The sequence below is a fragment of the Manis javanica genome, chromosome 5, assembly GCF_040802235.1.
Source record: "Manis javanica isolate MJ-LG chromosome 5, MJ_LKY, whole genome shotgun sequence".
In the NCBI taxonomy this organism is placed as follows: domain Eukaryota; kingdom Metazoa; phylum Chordata; class Mammalia; order Pholidota; family Manidae; genus Manis; species Manis javanica.
Window position 1 is genome coordinate 102,649,162 of NC_133160.1, and position 24,682 is coordinate 102,673,843.

Below are 24,682 nucleotides of genomic sequence, written 5' to 3' on the forward strand. Positions count from 1 at the left end.
CTGGTATCACATCCCACCATCCATACCTCTCAAGACAAAAACAAAAAACCTTCCTTGATGCCTCTCTTTCTATCACCTTAAGCATACTCCCATCTCCAGTCAGTCACAAAGCCCTACCAGTTCCCCACCAATTATATCTAGAACCTGTTCGCTTCTACCTATGTTCACTGCTATTATCCTACTCCAAGCCATCCTATTTCTCACCCTGCTCACTAGTCTCCCTGCTTTTAACTTTGACCCTTCCAAGCCATTCTCTACCGAGAAGCCAGAAGGATCCTTTTCAAAAAAAGAAAGTACACACATCACTCTCCTCCTCAAGATTCACCAGTGATCTCCATTCATACTTAACAAGCAGAAGTAGAAAAGATCACAGAACTAGAACTGAAGAGTTCTAGCTCTGGCTCTAAATACGAATTTTAGCAAAATTAAGTGCCTTCACCCTCCTTACTGAGTGACTTACTTGCAAAATGAACATTGTGTGTTCAGCTTTCGAGTTCTGATACTCTAAATCCAGTCTACAATTCAATATACCCATGCTGCCTTATTCCATTTCTCCTTTTCAATAAAAAGACTATTTCATAAATCATGTACCTAAGCACCTCCACCTTCCCCGGGGTCCATGCTCAGGAATACTCACAGAGATGTCATGGTTTTTCTTTTGTTATCGTTAGGCAGAAAGAGGGACAGAGGGAATCCATTTGGGAAGGTCTGTATCTCTGATGTGGCAAATCTACAGCTGGAGGGTATTCACATGAGACTACAGAATCCTGGCTGTAACTCAGGTGGGTCATTTCAAGGTGCTGTACATCTTCCAGTTATCACAAAACTAAAACTGACACACCCAGTGAAAAACCAAGTGCAAATTTCTGTAGCTCTGGACTCTATTTAGTCAGAATACTAACCTTTTGTAATTGTGTTCCTGTCGGATTTTAGGCAAAACTAAGTTTTAACTGTTAGCATGATTTACCCAGTAAAGAAAATAATTTTTTCAGAAGAAACAATTAAAATATACAAATCAAGTGTTTCTCATAAAGTGAAAGAACAGAAAGTGGTATAAGGGACCCACATGTATATGACTTGAGAATGAAGGAACACCAAATAGATGACTTTCCCATTTTGGTTCATTTTTTAAAATAACTTTTATGGAAGCAGTAGGGAAGGGAGAACAATGAAACAAACCACAAAACCCTCACACTCAGGTAGGAAAGAAAACCTTCTCTGACTTGCCTTAGGACAAATTAAGCAAATAAAGGGAAACCACTTAGCAGCCCCCTTCCCCTTTCCTGCAGCTCGCCCAACAGCCAACTTCCTCTTCCTGCCTTAATGCCACAAATAGCCCAAGACATTGCTAATATTCTGGTTCCATGTCCAGGTTTTGCCTGCTCTGGGATTAAGTCCCTGATCCCTCCCACCCCCCACCCCCATATCTATGCTTTCCTTCTGTTCACCAGAATATTAAAACTTGAGATTTCAAATTCAGTCTACATTTTTAAGTAACATGAAAAAAACACGTTTTATTGGATGTGTGAACATAAAATTAAAGTTGTCTGTGAAATGTGAGGAGTTAGTTAGAAGAGCTAAATGTTACCCAAACCCTAGCCAAATACCACCAATACCCTGCTTCCCAGATTTATGTCCCCTCATTCCAAGTTCCTACTCCCCCACCCACAAGGTCACCCAGGGCCTGAGCCGTTTCATCTCCCAGTGCACCCACACTGCCCAGGGATCGGAGGCAGATGGTCCTACAGCTGCACTGGCTTTTCTTTTTTACCACCAAGAAAGCAAGAATTTCCCTTAGAAGATCTACTGGAAAACTAATGGATGAATTTACATAGGTTCACTGTCTTAAGGCTGACATTTGAAACTCTCTAACCTCCTGGTAACAATTATGCTGAATTGTTCTCGAATTGTTGTGTATTTGTGTGTGTATGCTGATCTCTACTAGACTAGACTATCATCTCTCCTGGGGCAGGAACCAATACTTCCTTGGCATCCCACCCTGAACTTAAGTGTATGGTTGGGCACTTGGTAGACAATACAAATATTTGCTAGTATGTTTTACAGCAATTTTAGTTACTTAGCTTTTTTTTTTTTAAGAAAGAATGTTCAATTGGCCCCTTATCTTTTTTTTTAAACCAGGAAACAGAACAGGCCTTACTTCATAAATAAAGCAAAAAAACTCCCATTCTTTTATTGTCTGAACTATAAAGTAGACTGGTGATTATGAGGAGAGATGATCTTTGTTCTCTGTCTTCCTTTTGCTTCCCACCCCTACCTCCCATCACAGCACAAACTTCAATAGAAGGCTCACTGCAGACAATCCTCCTAGTTGTAGGGTAGAGTTCTGCCATCTTCGTCATTTCCACCTCCAAACAAGTCACATTCTGAATCTGGAGACACTCCAGCTCAAGAGCTGACTGTGGACAGAACCTAACCTCCTCTAAACCAAAAGCTGACAGATTTCCCTCCTTTAAGATAAGGGTTATCTTTCCAGCTAAGGACCCTGGAGTCTGTCTTTTAAAAAAGAACATTAAAGAATTCTCTCTAGCACTAGGTAAGACTGATATCTGGGTGCACACAGAAGTCTTTGAGCAATGGATATGCAAATTAGAATGTTTATACAATAGATGTAACTAAATCACAGACTTTACCTAACAGATAAGCTTTAAAATAAATGCACTTCAAACATTTCACTTTGCACTACTAATCTGAATTTTGCAGTAACTGGTGCTAATTGAGAATTGCAGTGATAGGATGTATGCTGATTCTCCTCACTCAAGCACAATGCCGCCATTTATCAAAAAAGCAGAAAAAGGAATTCATTCTTTGTTTAAAAAGATAAAGTTTTTTGATTACTTGAAAAGCCACAGTTGAGTAACATTCTGTATTATATTTGTGACTCACTCTTAAATGAGATGTCACCACACCTCCACTCTTCTCTTTTAGGTAGCAAATACAAAGAAAGTATTAAAAGAGACCCTCAAACTTCAAGGTGTTCTTACAATTTACAGGAAACAAATCTTTTAAAATTAATACTTTGCCTTCAACATTTTGACCTCTTATTTTTACCTTTCCATGGTTTGGATCTCAAGAAAAACTAACTGGGGCTGAGGAAGTATTAACCAAAAATTTTTTTTTCTCTACAATATTAAAAAAGGCCAATGTTCTCTAAACAAACAAAAAGACAACTCAAAACCTTCCCGAAACTTTCTCATGATAGAAATGTGCTCTACCTTGATAGGGCTGTAAGTTATACAGGTGTATACATTTTTCAAAACATAGCAAACTGTACTCTTATAATCTCTGTATTCTGCTGTACATAAAGTATGGTTCAATAAAAAGATTTTTTAAAATCTTCCTACAAATCACATTTCAGTATCTGTCATCAGTAACCCATCTCAGACCTGAGAGTTTGTGGGTCAACAAGATCCTAAAGCCATAAAAGAATTTCCTTACCCAAAAGTCACTGACACCCAAGCCCCCATTTCTCCAGAAACTTCCATCCCAAATCATTCTTCACACTGGAATTGCCTCAGTAATGACATTCCACTCACCTCAACCGACTGAGAAGGCATTTTTAGCTTGGTGAGCTTGGCTCTGGCAGGCACTTTTAAGTCCGTTTTTTCAAAGGTCCGCTGCCGGTAGTCCTCCGGCAGTGGTTTCAGTTCAGGAGACTCACTAGGAGCCTGATCCTGGCCGTCCATGGGCCGGACGTATGCCGTGGGCTTCTGCTGCATTGCAACACTTTTTGAGGGGAGGGACGGTGGGGGAAAAGTCTGGGAAGGTGGCTGGGGAGGGGCTACCCCAAGGCTGCCAAGTGCCACCAAACTGTCTTGAGGGGCTTCTTTGTCCGGGGCCTTTACTGCTAGGTCCTTGGGAGATCTGGCCGGGCAGTAGCCTTTACTGGTACTGGTACTGATGTGAACCTTGTTGCTTCCTTGCATCCTGGGAAGAGTCTGCTGGCTGGAATGTATAGGTGACAAAGGGGGTACCGGGGAAGGCAACGAAGAGAGTGCAGGAGAAAGCCCCCTCTCTGGAGCTGAGTCTGCCACTGCAGCACAGGGGTCTCCATCAGCTCTGTGACCACCTTTTCTGTGGTAACTGGCGCTGTACCCTTCCTGACCAAGGTGATCTTGAGGCAGGTGTTGGGTATCTGGTGGGCCATAGTTTTTGACATGAAGACTTGTCATTGGTTCCATTCTTGGCTGTGCCATCTTGAGATTGTGGCTGTTACCAACAGGAAGTGGTCCAGAGGCAGGAGTACTAACAGGCTGGTGGTAGACACTAGTGTGGAAGGGGTGGGATGGAATGTTGCTCCCCTTCTCAGGAAATAAAGGGTATCTTGGCTTTCCCAACCTATTTTCAGAAGCCTCCAAGCAATGAGGATGGGCGGTACTAAGGAACTCCTTCACTTCTTCATAGTTTCCCAACATGTTCTGTATTCGACTGGACAGCTCATCACCTTTTTCTGTCTGAAAAAGGAAAAGAGAATAGAGTTAAGATATGGATGGAAAAAAGAAAAAATTGAAGGAAAACCACCATTTAATAAACTGTACTACATAATACCTTTAAGGTATTTAAGGAACACTTCAATCTCACGTTTAACATAGAATTTAACATGCAATTTGAACTTAATTTCCCCATTAAGAACAATTTCCCTGATCCCCTGCCACAAACAAATATTACCGAATCCAGGGGACTAACATTGCAAAAGAAAACCACAAACTTATTTTGACTAACAAAGTTCAGAGAATTTTCAGTTTTGTTTTCAAAAACAATCTCTAGGATACGTTGTCTTAACTTTATAGCTGTGACCCTTGTTCAAATTCACTTTCATTAGTTAAATGAAGACCTTCTAGGTTACAATAAATACCTTGTAGGGCTCTCCAAAAAGAGGGATCTTCTCAGGAAATGCCTCTTTCTCTGGGTGAGCCTCCTGGTTGCGTCTTTCCTTCTCTCTAATTCGAAGCAGGTTTCTGTCTTCATTGTACAAGCTGTTTCAGATGCCACAAAAGAACAAAAACAATAAAATTTAACTGTATTCAAGTTTCCCTGCACACATGTATGTGTGTGAGGGAGGCAAGGATAGGTTAAGAAGAAGCAATGGCAAAGGAGGTGATTTAAAGAAAGCCTTAAGACCCTCAGCCAATCCTAGATTGAGGCTTCAGTTAAGAGCTGTGACCCTCTAGCCTCGGGGCCTGGTTCCAGAAACCTAAGTCTTCACTATGAGCTGCTGCAGCCTTCATGGCTCCAAATGGACTCCAAACTGAATAGTCTTTTACAGGCAGTGGTGGAACTGAGACAAGATAAATGGTATTTTTGCTTTCAGCTTGCAAAGTATGGGGTAGAGGCAGAAGCTTTTCATCTAAAGGAGTCAAGATGTAAACTTTACAAAGGCTGTTTTCCTGTATTGGTCTTTTACATTTTGGGAGATTAAAATCAAAGGACTCATTTCATAATTAAAAGATTAGTAAGCACCCAAAACAGCACTTACTTTATCCTCAGTCTATTCTACTGGGGGTGTCTTACTGTGTAAACCCAAAAAGAAAATTATTTCTAATTTCAAATGTCGAAGATGGGAAAATCCAATTTTAGATGTCAGCCTACCTATTGAGAAGGCTTATAATCTGCTTGACCTACTTAAAAATGTACCCTAAGTCATCAGCCCTGGTGCCACAGGGGTTACAACATACTCACTGACAGGCAAATCAGAGATAGAAACCAGAAAGAGTGTAGTTTTAGCTAGCATATAAACCCAAGGCTGATGCCTTACATCAGCAAAACAGGCCACACCCTTCCAACCCCTATGAGATAAAGAGTAATACCAAAAATAGAACTATAAAAAAATTTTTGTCCTCATAGACTTGCTTCTAGTGTATCTACTGACTCTTTTCCCCAAATGGCATTTGAATAATAGGAAAATAGTTATGTCCCCAAGACCGTATGTACCTTTAGAAATTCCAGCCCTGATGTCAGATACCGTCCCCTGCCCCCTCTTCTGACTTATATCCTCTGATCAAAGCCTACTTACTGGGATCCCTGTCTCCCCTACATCTTGTCCCTATAATTTAGCCTTTACATGGAATGAAAACTGACCTAAGTCTCTGGTTCTCAGGTCTCTATTCATATTTTAAAATAACAAGCCTTTGATGACTTTGCTGCTACAGAATAAACTCTAAACCCTTGCTTAGGCATTAAATCTTCTAGAAGGGCACAGTCCTAGTCATCTCAAGTACAGCTACTCTACAAATTATACCACTGTCTCCCTGCAGGCCTGCAACAGGCATTCTAATGGACAGTCTTGTCCACTCCCCAAACACAACCTGTAAAGGGCAGCCTCTTGCTTTAATTCCCACCCCAAAACCCCCTTTTACCGAAAGATAACCAGTTCTTCCAGGACTGGCTTACCTATGAAGTAATGTTCTGCAAACCTACCTGTACGTTCCACTCACATCAGACTGCTCCCTGCTCCTCACGTGTTATCCTAGACTTTGAGCTTTCATCTAATGACACAAATTTCCTCTGCCTCTCTCTCAACCACACAGTCCCATCCCTGATTTTCAGCAACCAGCAAATCGCTGGAGTGATTCCACTGTCACCCACTCGAAAGGCTTCTTCAAACCCACTGAGTACGTGCTGACTTCACACAGTAATTGGTTCACTCTCCTCCCCTTTCCCGTAGAATGTGAATTCCATCTCAGTAAACCTCTCATATTTATCTGGCTCCTGCTGCTGAAGCATGGTTCTTTGCACAGAAACTAACCATGAAATATTTCAAAATTTAAAAACACCCACTACACTTAGTTTTTATAAACTCACATGTTATTAAAAACTCTGGAAGACATACACAAAAGCATTTTTTTAAAAAAAACCATCTAAAAGGTGATTTATTTTCACAGCCTTTTGATCTAAAGCCGGGGGGCAGCTAAACTACCCAGTTGGACACACTACAATGTGGTAAAGACTTATCTGCTCACCACTGTATCAAAAACTTCTCCTACGTGATGGATATCTCAGTATCATATTAAGAGAATTACAAAGTGAATAATTTACATTAGTCAACATAGGAAAAAAGTTGAGGAAAAAATGAAACCAGAAACTGGTTATAGTGTCTTTTTTAACAGAGGCTGAATCTCACATTTTGGACAGTTAGACTTACTTCTGGCTGAGAGGAGCTAATAACCACTCAAACTCTTTACAAATATGTAATGATTTTTGGTTAATTCCTCATTGGCTTAAAAACCATGCAACATTAACATACAACCACAAGAGCCAAATCAGTCAGGAAATGACTTTTTTCCTTCAAACTTGCTTTACAACTACTTTGTTTGCAGATGGGGGTGAGGCCTGCACCTGTCTCCGAACACCTGAACTCCCAGGCTTCTCTCTTCCAAGCTACCTGGTGTGTGCACCTCGCCTGGGGCGCACAGAGGTGGAAGCAGCTTCCTAAGGCCACCGGCCTCGTGGTGGAGTTCTCCCTCTTTTGATTCTGCTGGTTACAATGGCGAAGGCCCTACAACTTTATTTGCTTGTAAGTGTTCCCAGGTCTTTGGCTCTGCTTTTAAAGACAGATTTCTGCCCACTGCTGAGTAACTGCTGCTACCTTTGTCTCAGAAAAGGGAGCTCCAGATGTCAAAATGCTCAGTCCAGGACTGAAAAGGGAGGGTATGAACAGCAGTGACTCAACTATCAGGCTGCTTGTGGTCCTCGCTTAATTTTCCCATCGAATCCACACATCTTTGAGAAAAGCTACACTGGTTTAAAGCTTCTAAAGTATTTCTAAATCGGTCAGCTCAACCTTATCTCTGCATGGTTAGATTTTACCACACTTCTAGTTTTTCATTCCAAAATAAAAAAAACTGCAACAGAAATAATGTGAACCCAACTTCACAAAATCCCTAATACTAATTGCTATGTGATTCAAAAATCAAGGCACCTCCCACAGGGAGGAAATCCTATTAAGGATTCTGATTAAGGGTTTTACTTCATTAGTTTAAAGAAAGTTTAAAAACCCACACCAAGATTTTACTGGCACACATGTGTGATACTATGCCAATTTTGAGACCAGCTCTCAATGTATTTTTCTCTTATTATCACCCTTCAACTGAAAAAAACCAAAATAGTGAGGTAAAGAAAGACAGACATGAGTATCACTGGTAGGATAAGGTTTATGAAGTCTAGACTTTGGAGAGAAACTCACTCTCGCCCACGCTCTGGGCAGGGCAACTACCTCCTGGGCCTCGCTCACCACGGCTCCCAGGCAGGCAGACAGACCGAGACAGGAAATGACCCGTCCACGGTTCCCAAGACTAGAGGGTACACTGTAAGCCCTCATTTTCCTAGGCTGCCTACCTGCTCCTGGAAGCTAACAGAGTTCGCCAATCATGCTGGGTAGCTTTCTGGTTTAGTCGGCTTTCACTTCTTAAGTTTGCAGTGACTTAAGGAATGGTTTCTTAAAGTTCCTAGACAAATTTTTTCTTGAGTATTTTCTTTTTCTTGGTTCTATTTTGAGATCAGGGAGAATGAAAATTTTAAGAACACTAAACAATTAGTAGCATGAGTAAACCACCGTTCAGACTCTTGCATATCACTGCTTTTAAACCGAGATGCAAACAAGGAGGGGATGCACAGAAGAATTTTAAATGAGGGGATTTTAGGAAGCAGTAAAAGTCCTACACAATTCACAAACTCTGTAATTACCTTTGAATAATTACAAGTTGACTATCATTTCATTTAATTAAAGGTGGCATTTTTCCCCTCTGATGTGTAGAGAAAAAAACATATCCTAATCCCACAGGTAAAGGCTCATCCCAAATCAGCTTTGTCCGACTTGCTCTCTGCTCCACACACAGTTACAAGATCTCCTTCGCTTATTTCTACACAGCACTTTGCATTAGATAAGAGGTTCTCATACTGCAGCGACATCAGAATCACCAGGAGGACCTGCAGGGACCAGACAGACTTGTAGGGACCCATCCTCAGAGCTTCTGGTTCAGGAGAGTTTCTGTTGTGGGACCTGAGATGTGCGTGTTTCACAAGTTTCTAGGTGGCTCTGAGGAGTACGAGAGAAAGAGGGCACGCTCTTTGGGGCTGGATGGATTCCTCCCTGCTCACCAGAAAACAGCAGCGTTGATGACTGCAGCAGCAGGGCCAAGGACAGCCGCCACTCAGCACACTATTCAGTGAGCCCTGACTTAGGCACAGCAGTCTCTTACTTCTCACAACCACTTTGAGCACGGGAGATTGACCCCATTTTCCAGGTGAAAAAGATTAGGCTCAGATCAACTTGCCGTTAAATGGTACAAGGGAAAATTCAAATGCAGGTCTGCCTGACACCACAGCTTGTGTTCTGAATGACAGTTCTGGCAGCAAAGCTTTCAGGCTGTGTTAAATAGGCCAGCGACAAAAACATGTGATGAAGTGTGTGCATTTACTCACTTATAATTCCTTATGATTCTAGTCTCAAAGAGGGACACATCAACAATTCAGGTATTATCCCTGCCAGCAGGGCAATTTCAGAGTCATAAAATACATGTTTGGTTAAATGTATCCATACAGGACTGTCTTTGCCTAAGGGCCTAACAGAGGGCCCTTGGAGAGAGGGAGGGCTGACAGGATTAAGTTCTTCTTCAAGTTATAAAAACTGTGCTACAATTCTTATTTTAGAGCCTTTTTAAAATGTACAGATTTGAGGTCACTAACCCCACAATAACCTCTGGATTCCCAAGTCATCTCTAATGTGCTGTGGTGTTCTTCACATTTATTTCTTTCAAGGACAGGCTGTAAATAAAGTTGCCATTATATGCCAGATATCAAGCTCTGCTCCCATTAACTTCTGGCCAGTTGCCCTAGGCCATGTTCCTAGGGCCACAATACCAACCTTCTGGCCAGCAGAGGAGTCCCCCCCACCTGGGGAGAAGAAAACAGCGAGTCCCATGGTGACTGGGAGCAGCGGACTGCATACATAAACAAGTCTACACTGCTGATGTGCCCCCGGGGGAAGGGTGCAAAGTCTGACCACAGGCAGACATGCATGAGTTCCACCCTACGTTTGCAAAATATTTTTAGATAGGGAATAATTTTACTTTTGGTAGCCAAAAGTTGTTGCTCTTGGATCATCTACTACTGTCCACCATCTGCAAGGTTCAACACTGATTTACCAAAAAGATCTCAGCAAAATGCATCCAACCACCTCCCCCACAACATTTTTTTTTTTAAGCAAACTAGAAAGACAGATGGGGGAACCACAGGCTTCAGTTTCCAATGCCCGGTGAGAGGACAGCGGCCTGTGAGACTCCCCCCGTGGACCACCTGTAGGTAAAATTGTAATATTCTAGATTCTCTTGCCTGGCTTTAAAGAGAAGTAAGTTCATCTCCATAAGTGGGTAATTACCTGAATGACTGGAGGACTTATCTGAACCTGAGAAGTTGGGGGAGGCTTTCACTTGCTTCTGCCAGAGCAGGAAAGAGACAGTCCCTGGACTGCAGTTTGTAGGCAATAAACGGGTTTTAAACTTTATTTCTCCCTTTGACTGATTTCGGTTTTAGAGGTTTTTTGCCCCAGGATTTCCTCTCCCCAGAGTTATACCACTGGTGCACAGGCTGGTGCTAGGATGGACAGTGTCACAGCCATTTCCAGTGACAGAATTCCACCCCTTTAAATTGACACAGGAGCCTGAACGAAGCTTGGCAACTAAAACATGCCAGGATGCTCTCACTTTTCCAGAGGTGGTGAAACTCCTGAAGAATTCAGAGCTACCCATCCAAGCCCTGAATGCAGTCATTTAGTCAACCCATGCTGGGGCCTGTCAGGGTACATTTACTCCCGCCTTCAAATGCTTCTCCTTGGGGCTATGCATGGGTATGTTAAAACATGTGATACAATGCAGAAATCACAGGTCTGTAAGGATCAGTCAGAGTTATCCCCCTTTTTTCTCCAGCACTAAAAGAAGGAAAGATTGTATGTGAAAGAAGGAAAGTTAGTAATAGGAAGGCCCAAAAGTTGGGCTTTCAGAAGGTGCTGCAAGCACCTTCCAGGCTGGAGCCCATGGGCCCTGCCGCTGACTAGGTCAGTCCTGCAGGACGCTGAACGCCACCGGGCAGGTCCATAGCAACTCTCAGCCCACGGGGCAAGCCGTGCACAGCTGACTGCCCATCCATCGCCCTTGACTGGTCACTTCACACAGATCTTCCTCTGACAGATGTGGCCAGCTCTCTCTGGAACTCACATCTAAAAGCTTCCTTCCCCCTTAGAGGACAGACAGTACTCTCTCTTGTGTACTTACCTTCATAGGCATGAGGAGACATTTGGGGGGGAGCAAAGGAAAATCCTAAATTAGCAACATACATTAATCCTGGGAAAGAATGTGTCTTTTGACTGTTTTACAAGCACAATGCCATTCCAATTTGAATGTACAAAGCAAAGAGAAAAACATAAAATTGACAAGTCTGTTCACAGAAGTTGGGCAGCCCTGGCTTTAGGCTTAGAGACTGATGATGTGTGTGTCACCAAGTGATGGAGGCAAAAGGACAGCAGGGCACGTTCCTACTGGTCGTGCAGGTGAGTGTTTTATTTTGGAAGCCACCCTGTTGACTGACACTGTAAGACCATCTTCTGGCCCCTTGTTTCCATGTTCCTCTGTTCCTACAATCCAATATCATGGGAACATTTTTCACACATTGGCTTTGGGAAAAAGAGTCAATATACGTCTAAGGACAATAGTTTTGTCATTAAACTGTATCACTCAAAAACAATTTAAACATGAGAAATCAAAATGGCTCCATGTTTGAAAGTAGAAGAAATGTGACTTCAAAAAATGGAGAATTTTTTCCTCTCGTTTTGTGCATGTGAAAGAAATTGCAACAGGTTTTCTCATAATGCAAATCACTGTTAAACTTTCCAAGTATTTCTCCCTCATTACCTGTCTTAACACATGCAATAAATATAAAGGAAAAATCAGAGACAATCATAAACCAAAATGATTTTATATAAAAAATAAGTATCAGCCAAGTGAAATGACAAAATAACATTATGTCACAGTTGTTTTGCTGGAGAAGCTCTCAGGAGATCATTTCGAAAGTAACAGCTCTCTGCTATTCAGTTCTGCCTGCCACAGAAGGCTCAGCCTCACTGTAATACTGAAATAATCACAAGTGATCCATTGTGCAAATGTTTAAATCAACCTATTATATATAACTTAGGTGCATACTATGAGTTTTAAACAGAGACAGCCTCTACCTGGGAAAACTTGAATGAAAAGTCAGTAATTTCAGTTCTAGCCAGAGACACCTTAACTTACCCTTCTAAATGTATCTGCCAGGTACTTCAGCATGTATGCTAATATGTAGCAAAGGGGTGAAAGGATCTACTTTATACAAAAAGCTATCAAGAAAGAGTACCTGATTAAAGTGGAGGAAGTAGGTGGTTCAGTGAGACTTTAAACATTTTTTCACAAAACAGCAATCATTTATTATTTGTGTAGTTAAAAGTTCTGATTAAAAACAAAAGAAATGGCCTCAAACAACATCATCAAGATCTGGGCTGAAGAAATATTGGATAGTAGATCATTTTGGCAACAACTCTCACTGGATACCTCTGAAACCTGATTTTGGACACTGGACTCAGTCTTAGATCAGTACTACATAATAATTACAGACCCATCTGAAGCAAGCAGTACATTAGAGACTATGTTCCAAAGTTCAAATACCAGCAGGTGTTTTTAACTGGGGTAGTCTCACTAGAACTCATTTTGTTTCACTTAATAAATAGATCATTAAAAATATTTGAGAGGCATTTTCACCCCACAGATGGGAAAGCATGAGAACCTGTCTTCCTGCGTAGTCTTAAAAGAGGAGTGGGGGAAACTGTGTCTGGGCACTCACAGCCCCAACAAAAGTAAGATGAGGGGAAAGGAAAGGAGGCGGATGAGCCAATGCATTCCCATGTGCAGTATACCAAGTCTCTTATCTTCCAAACACATTTTAAAAGTAAAAACTAGTACTGACTGAAGAAGGCCATCCTGCAAATGGCACAATTACACAAACGATGCTGGTGAAAGAAATCGCTCCTCATCTTGAAAATTTGACAATCTGTAGTCAGGGGTGAAAAAAACTTGTTTTTAATATTACTTGAAATGAGAACATATTAATGTTACTGACAAATTACAGAGAATTCAATCTTTGACAAGAGTTCCTGACAGTACTCACCAGCAGTTAACTGAAAAAAACGCACAGAAATTAACACCTCCTCCCCCCAATGTAGCAACAGGCTCCTAGAGAAAATATACTATTCGACTGGTTATTTATGCCTCCCCCTCTAGTAGCAAAGGTCCCTGGGGATGAAAGCCACCTCTGACCGCCTGCCTTGCTGGCACTGCATGTTTGGCACCAATCAGAAACAAGGGCAGAAGCTGCTGGCTCTTCCCCTGCACGGCTTGTCTGTACTAGGATCAACCAGAACACTGGCCTCATTTCCATGCCACTCTTTTTACAAACTCAACTGACCATGAAGGACCACATTCACATACTTATAAAATAATAAGGCTGGGGAAGGGTGTTATCATTACAGCCACAAATTAAAAGAATACTGCGGTCACAATCTAAGAAAGGATGTAGACAAGCAGCTTTAAGTTTGGGTTTCTTTTTTTAATGCTTGCCTCATTTAATTCATGTTTAACTATAAAAATGTTTGGGGCATTAAGTCTATTAGGCATCCAAAATTCAGTTACAGTCATGTGGACATCCCTCACTCCTCACTTGGAGCACCGGCCCCATAAACCTCCTCATCCTGGGCTATCTAGCTCCACACAGCTGCCTCACTGATGTTTCTAAATATTACATATCTGACCTTGCTATTCACCTATCTACAACCTTCCTGGGCCTGTTGCTGCCTACTGGAGAAAGCTGACATTTGTGTAAGCCAAGCAAGACCCTTTACCATCTGGCTCCCACTTACCTCAGCCCCCAAGGATTAAGCCTCCTTTCTTTTCTGCTCATTGCCTCACCTCTCCCTTTGAGCACAAGGAACTGGGAAGCTCGGGAAAGCACAGCCTTTCTGCCAGTTCCCTCGTGAACTACAACTTGACTTTCACAGCCTTCTGAAAATACTACTGCCTCTAGCCTTGAACTCCCCTCTCACCTGCCATCCTCTTCTGGAATGCTTTCTTTCTCTGGGATACATCTGTTCTTGCAAATCTGTCCATGTTTATATTTACAAAAATGACACACACTGTATATGTACCTACAGTTTTTCTTTATTAGACTGTGAACTTTTTAAGGGCAAGGACTATTCCCGACAGCACAGGGTTTAGCAAAAATTCATGCTTAACATACATCTTTGACTGAATTATTATATTCAAGATTTACTCAATTTCAAACAATCCAGAATTCTCAATTCTGCCAGTCTCATTATTTGATGACAAAATATGATTCATTGCTGATACTTATAACTGATTTTACCAGACTGTTAAACCCATCAAATGACTGAAACTTAGGAGGAAGCTGACATCACTCTTCCCTATATCAGCCATGAAAACTGCCTCAGCTAATACCACATTTATAAGTTCATGTTACAGGTTCTATTCTTCAGTTTGCCACGTTATTAAGTAGTCATAAAATCCAAGAATACCACACACACACACACACACACAAAGTGAGTAATATTTATAGCAAATATACACATTTAATTTAAATCAACAAGATTCAGAATATTAGTAAGTTGTCTCCAGGATGTAAAACTTCAGCAATAAAAATCCCTCAATGAAAAATCTCTCCATGTTACTATAAATGCATCTTGGGACAAAGAAAACACAAGCCTAGAGCAATTAATTTTAAAGAGTGCAAATCGAATTATGGGGCTCCTTCTGCTGAAAGCCCTCTGCAGGCTTCCTTCCCTTAGCATTCAAGATTAAAATCCAGAAGCCTAGCCCCTAAGTCTCCATGTCCAGAACACTTCCTCTTAATTGCCACCTCCAGATACATTCCCCTCTCCTGCCCTTCCTCAAATACTAGCCAAGCTCACCTTTTCATTCCTGGAACACAGGTCAAGCTGTGTACTGCTGATCCCCATCTGGATGCTGTCCCTAGAGCTGAGGATGATGATATCACTAGTATCTCAATTTAAGTAGAATTCCTCAGCGAGGTCCCAGATCTCAGTGGCTACTTTGCCCCCTAGAGAGAGCTCCCACCCACAGCAGGAGCTCTCTACACTTCCCCCTGGCTTCATCTCTGAGCACCGCCTAAAATTATCTTGTCTGGTCACTGATCTGTTTGTGTCTGGCTCCCCACACTCACCTCCACAAAGTAGGTCAGTCACCTTTTCTTTCTAGCTCCTCACTATGTACCCAGCATTAACTAAGCGAATATTGGAGGGACAGATGAATACAGATGCAGAGACCCAAGGAGTGGTTTTTTTTTTAAAAAAAAATCACTATTTTAAGTTCACAGAAATATTTTCAAAAGATACTATTTCTTCTAGCCAGGCCGTTATGGATGGCATCCTCCACATAACTGATTAATGCACCAAAATTTCAAGTACAACACAGAAAGCAAGAGAAGAACAAATGACTTCCAACTTTGTCATGTCTCCTGATGAAATGTCCCTAAGGGGACTTAAAATAAAAAAATCAACTCTACTCACAAGTAATTATTCAGGAGCAAGTTTTTGGTTTGGTTTTGTTTTTCAAAGAAGAGACTAGTTCTACAATTATAAGAGATCATACTAAGTGGGTATATTCTGTTACTTCAGAGCTAAAACACCAGATAATTCCTGACATACACCAAATTGAATGAACTACATTCTACAGAACAACTTGGAAAACTGCATATAATTTACCATTCCAAAAGGAAGAGTCCCTCCCAATGACTGAACTTCTAACACACATTCCAGAGAACTAATTGCACCATACACGATAAGAAGAACCGTTTGAAACAGGGCCAATGTACCAAGTACTGCTTCAGCCAGAACAAACGCTCAACATTTAGACCTGCTAACCAAGAGCAAAAAGCAACAGGAAAAGGCTTACACTTGGCAAATGAAAGGAAAGGCAATGTCTGTGTATTGATAAGAGCAGTGGGGAACAATGGGACAATCGGGAAACTGGCCTTATGCTATTTCTTTAAAGAAGAAAATAGAAAGAAACATTTATCCTTTCAATAAGTACACAGAGTCCCATCAACACATTTTTCAGTTACTGACGAACCAAAAATATTATAGGGTATTCTTGTATCCACTTAATGAAGCTCATTCCACTCTAAGAGTATATATAAAACTAAATTCAAGACCTTCCATTCCCCAACCAACACACAACTTCTAGTAGTAGAAATAATTGTCAATTATATTTTCAACTTAGTTAAACAAGCTGTTTTGGACACACACATATGAAGACATAAAAACACAAAGATATCTAAACTTACTTGCATATTACACAAAACAAACAACAAAAATGTAATAAAATGTCCACATGTTTTTACAGAATCGTTAGTCTTTCCTTTACATCTTGACTTACAGTTATCTCTCCTTTTGGTTCATTGCACATCACACTTGTTTTCACAGAAAGAAAACTTAATGCCATAAAAACTATAGTCAGTCTCATTATTCTATTCCATTTCATTCCAGACATTTCAAATAGGAAGAACAAGGAGATTTATTATAGGAGAAGAAAGCTGGAAACATGTATTGGAATTTTATACAGCAACAAGCAACAATTACATGTTTCTAAATATTCTCATTTTCATCATAACCCCAGCTCACCTCCTACCACCCATGCTATATTTGGCATCTCCTTAAAGCTAAACAGTAAGTCATTGTTTTTCTGGAGAAGTCTCCCTTCATTTTGACCTCTGCTAAGCAGTGTTAGGAGCCTTACAAAGCTTGTCAGGATTCATTGGGCTGGATTTTGGCCCAGCCATGAACATTTATATGCAGAATATATCTTTTCCCCACCACTGCCAACAGGCAGTTCACTTGCATAAAACAAAGGATAATTATCAAACTTCATAAAGCCTCCCTCCACCTTCTTTGATGCTACTAAATCTGAGAGTTAATTTAAAAAAGAAAAGAGGTACATGTCAGGATTTTTAGCGATTGTGTCCTAACTGCTTTTAAATTTTCATTTTTAATTCTCTTTGAAAAGCAGAGGCTGATAAATACAATGTCAAGAAAGAAGCAAACATTCAAAATTACCAAATACACTGATTTTAAATATTACTTATGCCACTTAAAATTATTTAAGAGCTCAAGTGCACTTATCTATGGTTTCCTGTAGTCCCACCCAAGATCTTAAGTCTCACAGAATGAAAATAGAAAAATCTCTGTTTCCAGTAAATACTGACTCCCTCCTATTATGCTTGACCTAGGGACAAAGAGGTTAGGATTCCACAATCTAGTGGGAGAAATACAAAAAGCAGGAAAACTACTGAGAGTGAGTGCAGAGGTTGGTTCCAAGCAATAAAGATGCAGAGGAGAAAAACACCAGTCTACGTGGACAAGCATGGGTGATTTAATTAAGAATGGTGACATACGAGCTTGAAGAATGAGGATAAGTTTGGAATTGGGGAAAGGGCCCCGACCCTGCTGAGAAAGCAGTTATGTCTCAGAGGAGTAATCATTCACCATGGGGTAGTTGCCCCATCTCAACTCATTTCCCATCTCCAAATTCCTCATAGAACGGGTCCAAAGAACCCCCCGTAATTTGTAGGGATGACAGCCTTTCGCAGTCATCCACTCCCTGGGGGCGCCTAGAGCCTCCGTGATCATTTAGGGCAGCCACCCCCCTTAATGGCCTGTGTGCTTGCCTCAGCCTGAAACAGTCATATCAAATTACTGTACTCATGAAACACTGTGAATTTTAGGAAATGAACAGAGTAGAGCTGTCAAAGTTTAGAGTTAACTGTGGCCTCAGGAGATCACCAAAAAAACATGACTCCTCTCATACCCTCTTTCCTCCTCCCAAAGTGTGGGGCCTCCACACCCAGAGAGCACCTTGCTGTGCAGTCTGATGTGACCTCCAAATTCAAATGATTTGACACTACTTTCAAGACCTCCATTTGCTGAGCCAGCAGTCTTAATTCCACAATTTAAAAAGTAGTGAATGTGAAAGAACATTTAAACATCCCATCCCAAACTGTTAATTTCTTAAAATGCTTATTAGCTCACAAAATTTTGGCTTGTAAGTAAAATTAAAGAGAATAAGGCTATCAGTTGCAAAGAGGGTAAAAAATTTTTACAACATTCCTATTTAACATTGATCAGTGCTTAAATTTCAACCTAAAAACATACAATAAACAAAGTATGCAGAAAGAAAAGGATGGACTAGATCAGAGGTTGTCAAAGTATGGCTTGTGGGCCAATTCTGGCCTGGCAGCCTGTTGTCAATAAAGATTTATTGGAACACAGCCCTTAAAAACTGTTTATATATTGTCCATGGTTGCTCTGGTCCTAGAACAGGAAGAGTTGAGTAGCTGCATCAAAGACCACATGGGCAGCAAAGCCTGAAATATTTACCATCTGGCCCTTTACAAAAAAGGTTTGCCAATTCCTGTACTAGACCCTAAATTATTAAGAAAGAAAAAGGGACTTCTTAAAGTTCATTTTGAAGTGCTTGATTTTAAAGGAGTGGAGTGCAGACTGCTTCTGAAATACTTTCTTCTTCAATATACAAGTCTTAGAGTAACACAAATTTATCTTATTTTCTGACTTGAGGGGAAAAGATGAGAAATCCCCATTATTATTTCTATCTAATTTTAATGACTTACTCTCTTATTCCAAGAGATTAGCATAACATAGTATATGGTGAGAAGTGTATCAGGCTGGCAGCCTTCAGGTTCTAGGGCCACTCACTGTACTGGTTATCTAATATCGCCAGGACTCAACTTCCCCATCTCCAATACCTTGCCTAGCATAACAGTCAAGAGCCTCAACAGGGTTTAAGTGTGTTGGTAGAAGTTTGGGAGATATATAAGGCATAAAACCACTCCAGCCACTGGTTCCAGCTGCATCCTCAATGGAATAATGGCCTTCACACTACAATTCTATATATTTAGGATGAAATAAAAGGAAATGGACAGGATATGAGGGAGATGGCAGAGCAGAAGAAAACATTAGGAGCAGCTCTGGGATTAAACACTCCCAAGGCACAGTGAGTCCATCCAACTTCCCAGAGCTATCTACTCCAGCAGGCAGGCGTGGTTTTTGGAAAATATGAAGAATTAAACCAGTGGCTGCTATTAAAGGCCAGAACTTAGTGTTCCTCAAATGTCCTGGTTCTTTAGAAGTCTGGCAGGAGACTACACCACTACATTTGAATACCTTTATTTAAATAAAAGGACATCTGTCAGGTTGACAGCCTAAGGAAACAGACTGACAGCCTTAACAAAATTAAAACCATTATCTTCAAATGGAAGTACAGTGAACCTCTTCTGTATTCTTTGACTTTAAAACCTCCTAGGGGTTCTCTAATTAAGCCTGCTACCTCTACTTTGCCCTTAAGGAGATGGTGCTTCCCTTACAATTCTAGCTCAATCACAGACTCAACTATTCCCTTGCAATAAAAAAGCTGAGAATGGCTAGAACATTTACATTAAATTTTTAACAAAATCTACAGGATAACAGAACAGAAATAAACAGGTAGCATGCAACCAGATAATTTGGCAAATCACAACTTGTACCATGTCAGCTTGGGGCCCTTGGTTATCTACAGATGCATCCCCCTGAGAACCTTACCAGTTCCAAGTACCAGCAGCATCACCAGTACCAAGTTCACATCTTTCTGTCAAGACAATCTTGCCTCCTTACCCAGAACTTCCATAGCATAGCCCTGGGAGAACACAGCCCAATTATCCTCACATTCTCTAACACATGCATTCTTAAAGTAGCAAGGGGTGGTTTAGTTATACTCTGTCATACACATTTTACTGCCACCCAAAAAGAGGGAGATCTTAAAGAATGGACAGAGGTGTCTACTCCCCACACAAAGTGCCATTACTGGGAGAAGGCCTAATAGTCATGGGAGAAGTAATTTTTAAAACAAATTTCAATATTAACTTAGGAAGGTAAAAAAAATCCCAGAAACTTGGTAAAGCTATCCAAGAGATTCCTTAGGAAGAAACAACCTTGGCAAAGAAAACTGTACCTTATCCAAAGCTTTGGTCTGAGGCTTCAAAAAATTACCTAATACTCACTATGATATGAGATATTATTAAACACAGACATTTCATCTTACAATTAAAAAAAAGAGAAATGACACCTTGAAAGGGGGAAAAACATTCACAGGAGTATGTGTATATACTCATCTTCTATTCATCTTCCCACATACACACTAAAAATAACCCTAAAATTAGTTGTATATCTTCACAGCGGTCTGGGTTACACAGATGTATGCATTGTCAAAATGCACCAGTATACTTCAGGTTTCTGCATTTCATGGCATATAAATTTGATGGCAAAAAAGAAGAGAAAACTAAATAAATACTTAACATTAGTTAACAACATGCAGGCTAAAGTATTCAGGGGAAAGTACAGCACTATCTGCAACTTCCTTAAGAAGCATAAAAGACAGATTAATGAAGATTAATGAAGAGATGGACAGATGCATGATAATGCAGGTATAGTAAAGCATTAATAGTATAAGGAAAGGAACTAAAGAGTGGTCCTGAACTTCGTGAATACATCTGCTATTGGCTGAACTGAAATAGCCTGAGCTTTATGCGTGCATGCTGCCTGAGTGTCCTCTGTGCATGCACACTGAGCAAAACCTTACCTCACTCCTTCAAAATCTTGCTCTAAGTTCTGCTTTTTGTTCTATTGAGAAACTACAAGTGATCTGGTAGAGATACATACACACATCTGCAGTAGTTTCAGGTACCCATCTGTAAAGTTTTCAGGGCAATCTCCTTAGCCACTGTGAAGACTTAATTCACCTTTCCCTCCTCCAGCCTTCAAGTTAAAAAAAAAACCTGCTTTTTTCCTATTTGAGAACTAGGTTTGTTTGTTTCGGGGAATTAATCTTCTCTGATTCTTTTCCTATTTCTTCATGTACTGATTTAGTGCCTACAAAGGAACCACCAAGAGTCACATTTCCTTCTTCAGATTTCAAAGTGTTTTCCTGCACGGGCCTTCCCTACAAAATTACCAAGCCAGAAAGTCTTGGCTTTAAGAAGGCCCTGATTCACTGGTTCTATTTTCCCTAGTTTTAATTACATCTGATATCTAAAATATAAAGGCTCAAATTTTAGAACTGCATTTTACACAAATAAGTCTGTAATACAATAGGTAATGGTTATCTTATACCTACCAATCTCCCTTTCTGCATGTTTTCTCCTACTTCAAAATGCTGTTGCAGCTAACCTCTTCCCTGCCAGATATGCTGAGGTCCCGCGTTACTCAGAATCCTTTCCTTGCTCCTCCAAGGTGCTCCTTGGTTCTCTGCTAATGGGTCCCCTCACCCCTGACCCCTCTATCACCTCCTGCCACATAGCAATAGGATTGCCACTCACGGTCCCCAGATGGAGACTGTCATTTGTCAGCCTCCTACGCTGGCTTTGTTGAGTTTGGGGGAGGCAGAGGAGGATGAGCAACACACGACAGGACAGACACTCTGGTTTCCGGCATAGTTAGCTGGTGCAGAGCATGGGTGCTGCAGTGAAGGCTTCAAACCTGGGCTCTGCCACGTCTACCTCTGATCCTTTGGACAAGTCATTTAACCTCCTGAGTCTCAGTTACATCAGCCCTTAAAAGAGGGGGGTGATGATAACAGTACCAAATTCCAACTGTTAATGTGCACAGTAAACAGCACTCAAGTGGATAAAAAAGGATACGTCCTCAGATGCACCTCCAGTCCTAAAAGGAATAATGTGTTCTGTATCTGTCCCGCTCACATTTTATACTTCCCAAATTCACAGCTTGTATCCATCCAAGCCTTTGTCACCCTACACCCCCTCTGCTTCAACAAACCCTTTCCTCACCACCACACTCCGAAATGTTTCTTCCACTATGAGAAGTCTGGCCACGTCTCCCTCTTCTACAGGGCCGTGTAATCCACACAGTACCCAGAGCAATGTCTTGCATACATTGTGGCCTAAACAACATCTGGGACCAGTACTGACTGAGCTGGAATCTGATCACAATGCACAGGCACTCTGTAAAGCACAAATACTCCCATGCCTATGAACTAGGGGAAACCTGTGGAGGAGGGGCTGTCAACCATGGCACTATTAACATTCTGAACCAAATAATTCTTTGTGTTGGTTCTGCGCACTGAAGATGTTTAGCAGAATCCCTGGCCTCTAGCTCAGATGATGGCAGCGTGCCCTCCCATCCCGCTGTGACAATCAAATGTTTCTAGACATTGCTAAATATCCCAGGTATTGGGTGGGGATAAAATGCCCTACTCCTTTTCCCTCCTCTCCCATACTGCAAACCACTGCTACAGAGAATGAGAAATAGTCCCCAGTCACTGTATTATTTTTCTACCAAGACAGGAGCCAACACAAAACAGTGTTGAAGACAGCCTATCCTAATGGCTATATTCATGACAGGCACCTTTGAGACTAACTGGAGGCTATGGCTAACAGGATAGGTCACAAACTCTCTAAGCTCTAGTTTCCTTCTCTCTCAAATGAAGATAATCATACCAAAAATTTTTAAGTGTTGTATGAATTAAATTAACTACTGCCTAACACAGTGCTTAACCCAGTGTCTGGCGCACAGTGTTCAGTAACTGAGCTATTACGAATAACCACATTACAGATGGAGTCCAAGTGCTGGGCAAAGCAGGACAGGCATTGGTTTCCCCACCCCCCTGCTTTCTATGTTCCGCCCACCTATCTTGGAGAAAAGATAATTCAATACTAAACAGAATACGAAGGTCCCTAGAGCTGACAGCAAGCATATGGAGCAGGGTAAAAAGAACAGCAGAAAAAAGGAGAATCCAAAGATGGCAGTGAGAAGTGTGGTACTCTGCAGCAGACACAGGAATGCATGCATTTCACACTAAAAAGGAAGGCACAGAATTCTGGATGTCTGTTTGACTCCAAAATGAATTTCTTGTAAGCAAGCTTAATCCTGAAAAAGGAGGGAATGGTAAAAGGGATTCCACATCTATTATCCAGGAAGATTCCACCCACATAAACTTCCTTACCAAAGACTGCAGGAGTTCCCTGAGTTACAAATACCCCACAACTTCAGCTGCTGGCATGTTCCCCACGTCATAACCAAGTGTGGGGGAAAAGGTGATTCCCAGGGTTGGGCATTAGGAAACAGTAGCCTCAAATTTCTTCTGGACCTTTCTTCACCCTGAGAGGAATTTTATACATACGATGTTTCCCTACTCTCCTTCCTTTTTCATGTTTCACAGCCACAGTTCCGTTCAAAGACAGACAAATACACACAATCATGTTCCATTTTCTCCATTAGTAAACCAAAGAGCATTGGCCATAACAATAAGTGTATGAAGGACAAAGAAGACATTTACATTGAAGTCTGGAGTAGACTAGCAGAGACTGGGTGTCAGCTGTCATTTGCTGCTGTGTACCCTCGGGTCAGTCTCCACAAGGCTTGGTTTCTTTTTCTTCATATGTATAATGGGAGTGATAATCTCTTATAGATTCAGTGATGTGAAATATGCAAAGTTTCTGGCTTCCGGCTCAGAACTTAACAGAATGCTCAATCAATGGTTGCTATTATCATGTACCAAAATTAAACCTAAAGTCTTAGTCCTTCAAAGTATGAATGTTTGCCAACAGAAATACTCTTGCAGAAAAAATTCATTTCTTCCACATTCTATTAAACCTAAAGTTTCCTTATACCACTCCTCCCTCTCACCAATAAAAAACTAACTTAAGTGTAAGATAAACTGTCTTATTCAAGCAAGGTTTGTGTGCTTTGTTTCATCAGCTACACCGTTTTCCATTACAACTCCAAATGTTTGACATTCTGCCACTGTAAGTAAAGAAAGATTCTGGGTTCAGCCTAGGACCTGCCTTCATGACATAATTTTCATTGCTGCTTCTGCAAAATATTCTGTGCTCCAAACCCATTTTGGAAGAAAAAGCAGTTAACTAAACACAAAATCATCTATGCTTTTTTTCCCATTTTTAAATTCCCAACACCTACTGAAATAACCATCTACTCTTACCAGCTCAAATGTGAAAATATAGTGGAAAAAAACATTCTTGAATTAAATCAGAAATATTTCCCTCAAATAAATGAACTACTTCAATGATTCTTGCTGTCCTATAGTTTGGGCACCAATTTTTAAAAGAATCCTATAAAAATGTAAGTATCTGAATTTTCTATTCCTGGTGAGATAATTTAAGTTAAAATTTATAAAAGTTGATTGCTGTCACAAAGAAAACATTTTTGTCAAAGACAAAAAAAAAGAAAGAAAGATGCAATTTTTTACCACCTAATTTTCAAATATTTAAAAGCACGGTTAAAAACAATGGTTTCAGTATGCACGTATGACTCCAACTTCTACTGAGACAATATTTGGATTCTGTGTGAGTATTCATGAACCTACCTTTGCATGCATGAGTAGAAAAGAAAAAGCCCTAGAGGGGGTCTTCAATTATTAGGAGTTTGTGGGCTATACATTTCTTCAACTGACAGTCTTACACGTAAGTCTGAATGAGTGAAGCTCATCAATATGGTGTTCAGTGTCCTTTCCATAACCTGCATCATGAACAG

General features: G+C 40.9%; 1 protein-coding gene across 6 annotated transcripts in view; it reads right to left on the reverse strand.

The window, feature by feature from the left end:
- Positions 1-24,682, reverse strand: part of AFF1 (ALF transcription elongation factor 1) — a 203,901-nt gene that overhangs the window by 90,157 nt on the left and 89,062 nt on the right. For 3 of the 6 annotated variants that reach the window (XM_017641131.3, XM_017641143.3, XM_017641147.3), the window contains 2 exons: positions 4,874-4,994; positions 3,555-4,472 (listed from right to left, as the gene is read on the reverse strand). The exons of the other annotated variants lie outside the window; for them this stretch is intronic. In XM_017641131.3, the coding sequence (XP_017496620.3) occupies positions 3,555-4,472; positions 4,874-4,994 (1,039 nt within the window). The remainder of the gene's footprint in view (positions 1-3,554; positions 4,473-4,873; positions 4,995-24,682) is intronic. 6 annotated transcript variants of the gene reach the window in all.